This window comes from Prosopis cineraria, unplaced genomic scaffold (assembly GCF_029017545.1).
Source record: "Prosopis cineraria cultivar Desert tree isolate PC_DT_omini unplaced genomic scaffold, ASM2901754v1 PC14, whole genome shotgun sequence".
Taxonomy (NCBI): Eukaryota; Viridiplantae; Streptophyta; class Magnoliopsida; order Fabales; family Fabaceae; genus Prosopis; species Prosopis cineraria.
Genome location: NW_026555345.1, coordinates 805,959 through 812,090, shown reverse-complemented (window position 1 = coordinate 812,090; position 6,132 = coordinate 805,959). Strand labels below are relative to the sequence as shown.

Genomic DNA, 6,132 nt, shown 5'->3' with positions numbered 1-6,132 from the left:
ATAAAGTGAGTGATTGTAAAATATAACTTGAATATTAATTTTGATAAATAAAATTCATACCGATTATGGAAGGTTAAAAATAAAAATGGCATTAATGGAACAGTGACAAAGATAGTATCTATAATTTTAGAATGAAGAACGGAAGGACTGCTTTTAGAAAAAAAAAAGAAAAGAAAAAAAATAAGGGGGGGTTGTAGAAATGTTGAAAAAAACGACAAAAATAAGAATCCCAGACTCTGAGTGCTGCGATAATAATCGAACTGACAAATGTTTGATTGTTTTCTCTCTCTTAAATGGGAAGCACTGACTCATTCACAGCCTCACAGGTTTGTGTGTGAGTGAGTCTCTCGGTCACATTCACACACCCAGTCGGAAATCAGGAACGAATTTTTCTTTTTTATTGGATATGTTTTCTTTATTTAAAATTCAAAACCAACGCCTCTGAAATCTCTGACCCCTTAGTTTGATCACAAAATCTGCATGTGCTACGTCGCTGCTTACCGCGTCCCACACCTCTCTCTCTTTAATGCTCGCAAATACTAACATCTAAACGAAACTCAGTCCTATTCTGCAGTATCCTAGGCTCCCTCTTTTACTTTTAAGTTACTTCCTTCTTTTCAATCCTAATCCGCCCATTCATTTATTCCCTTCTTTTCCATTAATCTCTTCCTGTATTTATACCCACTATTGCCTCTCTTTCTTCCCACCCACACCCGCAACCCCTTTTGATCCTTCTTCTCCCAATACATTATATTTAAGCGCTCTCGCTTTGGGATTTGCCTTCGGTTCGCGTATGGCGATTCAAGCGCAGTTGTGTCCGAACAACCTCGGGTTCCCTTTTTGTGGGTCTCAGGATTTGATGACCGAGAATGGGTTAGCGCAGTCGTGTTTCAATTCCCAACAGACACACCAGCAGCAACAGGATTTGCGACAGTTGTACAATGAAAGGCAGAGGAATCAGAACGTGCTTGTCGACGCAAACCTTCTCTTCTCTAGTGATGCCAAAGCAAACAACCTTAACCTATCTTCACTGTCCATTTCGCAAGGCCTGGCTCTTCAATTCGAGAAGCAGAGCCAGGATATGGATCGCTTCATCAGATTACAGGTTAGGACCCGATATTATTACATGGGTGTATTTTTGTCTGTCTGTTTGTTTTTCTCTCCTTTTTTTTTTTTGGTCAAGCGTTTCGGATTGTGCAGGGATTTGAATGTTACTCTTATGAATGGTGCAGAATGAGAAACTGAGAATCATGCTGCAAGATCAGAGGAAGCATCAAGTGGCGACCTTACTGAAGAAAGTGGAATCCGACGCGATTTACATGCTGAGGCGGAAAGATGAAGAAATTGAACGGGCAACGAAGAAAACGCTGGAGTTAGAAGAGTTTTTAAGAAGACTGGAGGAAGAGAATCAAGCGTGGCGTAAACTGGCTCAGGAGAAAGAAGCTGTGGTGGTATCGCTGCACAACACATTGGAGCAGGTGAAAGAGAGAGCTTATCATGGTTTCAACAATGGAGTAGCAGCAGATGATGCAGGTTCGTGCTGTCCCGAAGAAGAGAACAGGACAGGTATTATTGGTGGGGAAGAGGGTGAATTAGAAGTAGAACAGAGTACGAGAAAGATGATGGTTTGTAAAAGCTGTAATTCTGGGAAGGCGTGCTTTCTGTTTCTTCCTTGCAGGCATCTGTGTTCATGCAGGGTTTGCGAGGCTTTGCTTCAGGCTTGCCCTGTTTGCAGTACGCCTAAGAAAGCTAGCATAGAGACTTTGATTTTCTAGGCTAGTTTTCCGGGAAAAGACGAAAAGTAAATACAGAATTGGAAGGAAAAGAAAAGGAAAAGGAAAAGGAGATTGCTTAGAAGTTGCTGGGATATCAGTCAGATGGATGCTTGCACATAATCCATTTCGATGAATGCACTCTTGTCACAATGCAGATTGTAGAGTTACTTTAGTCCATTTTCATTCATGACTTCACCTTTTTTTTTCTTTCTCTCCAAGGGGGGAAAAGTTCTCACGAGTTATAAAGAAAGTTATTTTTTGACCGGTTCGATGGGATCTAGGGGAGCATTTGGGACAATTACTCATTCGTTCAGTTTGAAAGTGAAAAAATTGTGATTATTTATTCATCAACAGATCTTTTCTAATTTATTTTGTTTATCTGAGTTGAATAAATGGATTATTATAGTAATTCTTTTTTAAAAAAAGATGTTTATTTATTCCTGTTATTTCTTCTACGATTATTGTATGACTACTCATTTAGTTATTATATTTTCTAGAAGTATGAATTATTGCATCTAAGATCTTATTTTTAGTTTTCTTGTGCTGCTAAATTGAGAAATGCTCCTCACTTTTTTATTGTAAGTTACAATACAGTTCATGAATCATTGACTATCACCAAAAATAGGAAAAATAAGTAACGTTGACTAGGATTTCATTTTGTAATATTATATTTTTTGTAATTATTTTATATTCTATTTTGGTAATATAATATTATTCAATAATCTTATTATTTGATTTTCTTGGCATTTAAATTAAGAAATTAGACATGGGTTCTATAATCTTATTAAACTTTTTAACTGATCAGTTCTATTCTCTGTTTTTTGTTTGGGCCACATGATCAGTTCTATAATCATAATGTTTAAATAATTGAATTTTTAATCCTGTAAAAAAAATCGAAGTATCTCTATTCATCCCAATCATAATTGGTGATAATGAGCAATTCAAGTGATCAAAATAGATTACGTAGCATTTCTTTCACAAGAGTAGGAGTTATTGTTGCCAAAAGGCGGTCTTCCGTGCCTTAACTGGGGCAAAAAATTTAACAGGTTATTCTGTGGATAAGAGGAATATCGGAAATTTGCTAATATGCCCCTTGAGCACAAGTCTTTTTTTGTTTTTTTAACAAAGAATTTAAACAGCATACCCAAATATTAGAATGAGTTTTAAAAAAGAATGAAATATAAGAATGGAAAGCAAAGATTGATAGAAATTTGGTACCTGGAAAGGGGGAAGATGGATTTGGATTCTCTTGGTGCTTTCTCTCCTCGGATTTCCGTGCCTTTCGTTTGACCATAGGCTTTAACCATATCAGCCCACTCCTCTTCCCTCTTCCGGGCTCATCAGCCCATTCCTTTGCCCCTCTTGTATGGATTTGGAGGAATAACTGCTTTTGATAGATCTCATGATCCCGCCTCAGTGATTGCGATGGCATAGAAGAATCTGGCGAGGCAAGAAAGAAACCCCTGTACAAAGCCTGAACATGATTAGAGATCGTTTTGCTTCTTAATTCTTATACCAAACTAATCTTGCAGGTCGTGGTGGTGTTTTACGTGACACTTAAGGCACAAGAGTGGGGTATTTAAGGGGTTAACTCTTGAACGGGACATGGGTTTCGAAACAAATCATTCAGGGGAGTGACTCAACTCAAAGATGCTTGTGGATTCGCTTAATGGCAGTTCAGCCTTCAGCGTACATGGAGATTATACGCTTGAGTTCCAATATATGCCTCGTCAGCAGATTATTTATTGGGAGAATTTTATCTAAGGACATGATAAAAAATATAATTTTTAGTGGGTCTCAAAAAATTTTAAAACCTCAATTCAGTCTTCAAGGATTAAATTAAAAATAAGTTGAATATAAAAAAGATGAAAATACCCTCAATTCAAATATTTAAAAAAAAAAAAAACACAAGCTACCATTGTCGGAGCACCACCGTTGGTGACCAAAGCCTCACCGATGACGGTAGCCGCTGGACTTTTGTTGCCAGAGCTCTAGCCATCAGCTAGACCATCAAGCCACTCAACCTATTCACTCATATAATGCATAAAATTATATATATATATATATATATATATAATAAACTTTGTTTTCAAACCACTTGATTATTACGTTACTTATTAATCGAGTAACTTGTTAATATCTTAATAAAACATGTCAATTACTTAACTTTTTTTTTTAACCCTATGACTTCCGCAACAAAACTAAGTTACTTGTTAATCGCGTAACTATACTGATTATATACTGATTAATACCTTAACATGATTTGTTAATTCCTTAACTTTCTTTATTAATTTCATGACTCCCGCAATAAAACTAAGTTACTTGTTAATCGTATAACTATGCTTGTTAATATCTTAATGAAACTTATCAATTACTTAACTTTTCTTGTTAAGTCTGCTACAACAGAATTATATTACTTATTAATTGCGTAACTAAACTTGTTAATTACGCAATAGTACTTATTAATTGTACAGCATGACTTATTAATTACGTAACTTTACTTGTTAATTTCATGACTCTCTCAAAATTATTTGTATACTAAATTTTATTTTCAAACCTCTTGATTATTATGATAAGATGTATACTTGTTAAAAACCTAATATAGCTTCTTATTTCTTCAATTTTAATTGCTAATTTTATACTTTTTTTTAGTGTATCTCTCTCTCTCTCTCTTTCTATATGTGCGTGCGCTTATATAATTGAGTATTTAGTTTGATGAATACTAATAAGGGAGACTTGATTGTCATCGCTTTCGTTATCTGACAAACTTAATTTTTTATGTAAATTATATGTTCATTTAATTAGTGACAATGGATAATTAACAAATATTATTGAGAAATTAATAAGTAAAGTTATGCAATTAACAAGTAATTTAGTTACATCTTCGAAACAACAGTTAAACAAGTCTTATTATGATATTAACAAGTCAAGCTACTCAATTAAAAAGTATTTTTGCATAATCAACAAATAAAGTTACATGATTAACAAGTAATGCAGTTTGATTGAAAGAATTATATATTTGACAAGTAAATTCAAGTAATTAATAAGTTTTGTTAATATGTTAACAAGTAAAGTTTATGTAATCAACAAGTAATATAATTTTATTGTGGGAGTCAAGATTTAATAATGAAAGTTAAGTAATTGACAAGTCTTGTTAAGATATTAACAAGTGTAGTTACGCAATTAACTAGTAACTTAGTTATGTTGCGGAAGTTATGGGTTTAATGAGAAAAGTTACGTAATTAACAAGTCTTATTAAGGTATTAACAAGTATAGTTACACAATTAACAAGTAACTTAGTTCTGTTGCTGGAGTCATGGGGTTAACAAGGAAAGTTAAGTAATTAATAAGTCCTGTTAAGATATTAATAAGTAAAATCAAGTAATTAACAAATAACATGATAATCAAGTGGTTTAGAAATAAAATTTATTATATATATAATTTTATGCATTATATAATTGAATGGTTCGAGTAGCTTAATGGTTTAAAATTTTTTAGTAAGTCAAGAGATCATGGGTTCTACACCCACCTTGGCCACCTTTGGAGAATTTAATTCTCCATAATTCTCCAGCTACTATCAGCGGTGGTCTAGTCGATGGCCGAAGCTTCAGCGATGAAGGTCCAATGGTTGTTGTCACCAGTGGTGATGCTCTGACGATTGTGGTTGATAGTTTTTTAAAAAATATTTGTACTGAGAGTATTTTTATTTTTTTTACATTCAACTTATTTTTAATTTAATTCTTAAAAACTAAACAGAGATTTTAAAATCTACTAGCAAATATATTTCTTCTCATGTTATTAAATGAAATTCTCCCTTATTTATTTGGCAAGAGAAGGATGGAGATGCTCCATGCTTTCGGAAGTGGTTCCTTTCCTCCTGTTTCAACGAGTACCTTGAAATTGCAATCCCTCCACAGCTGAGTTTCTTAGAGCGTGTTTGGTTTCTATTCTTGTTTTTTGTTTTTAAAAACTATTTTATAATATAGTTTTAAAAATTATTTTTCAAAACAAAATACATTAAAAATCTATTTAGTTATGTCAATTAAAAACAGTTTAAAAATAAAAAATATATTGATAGTAATAATTATAGATAGTTAGTGATTGTTATTGATGATAAAAATTAGTCAAGGTAATTATAATTCTTAATAATTAAATTTTATGTATTTTAAAAATAAGAAAAATAAAATGAAAACAACTTAAAGTTGTTTATATTTTTTTAAAAAACAAAAATTAAAAACAATTAAACAAAAAACACTTACCCAAATAAGTTTTTAATTTTTTTTGTTTTTTAAAAACAACAATACAGTTTTTAAAAGTAAAAAATAAAACAAGCCCTTAATTTGCGGCTCATCCCTTG

The 6,132-nt window shown here is 32.8% G+C and overlaps 1 protein-coding gene across 2 annotated transcripts; it reads left to right on the top strand.

Annotated features, from left to right (window-relative positions):
* The first annotated feature begins 331 nt into the window (after positions 1–331).
* Positions 332–2,142, top strand: LOC129293785 (probable BOI-related E3 ubiquitin-protein ligase 3). 2 transcript variants are annotated; one of them, XM_054931889.1, is made up of 2 exons: positions 332–1,105; positions 1,233–2,142. In XM_054931889.1, exons 1-2 carry the CDS (start codon positions 794–796, stop codon positions 1,773–1,775), a joined length of 855 nt encoding a protein of 284 aa, XP_054787864.1. In that variant the 5' UTR covers positions 332–793; the 3' UTR covers positions 1,776–2,142. The 2 variants fall into 2 exon arrangements, with proteins under 2 accessions (XP_054787864.1, XP_054787865.1); XM_054931890.1 differs by having other exon boundaries at positions 333–1,105; positions 1,201–2,142.
* The last annotated feature ends 3,990 nt before the right edge of the window (positions 2,143–6,132 follow it).

Excerpts from the sequence above, each read along its gene's own strand:
- LOC129293785 (XM_054931889.1), top strand. The coding sequence starts at position 794 with ATGGCGATTCAAGCGCAGTTGTGTCCGAACAACCTCGGGTTCCCTTTT. Across the intron at positions 1,106-1,232 it reads ATCGCTTCATCAGATTACAG|AATGAGAAACTGAGAATCAT; the intron begins GTTAGGACCCGA and ends TGAATGGTGCAG.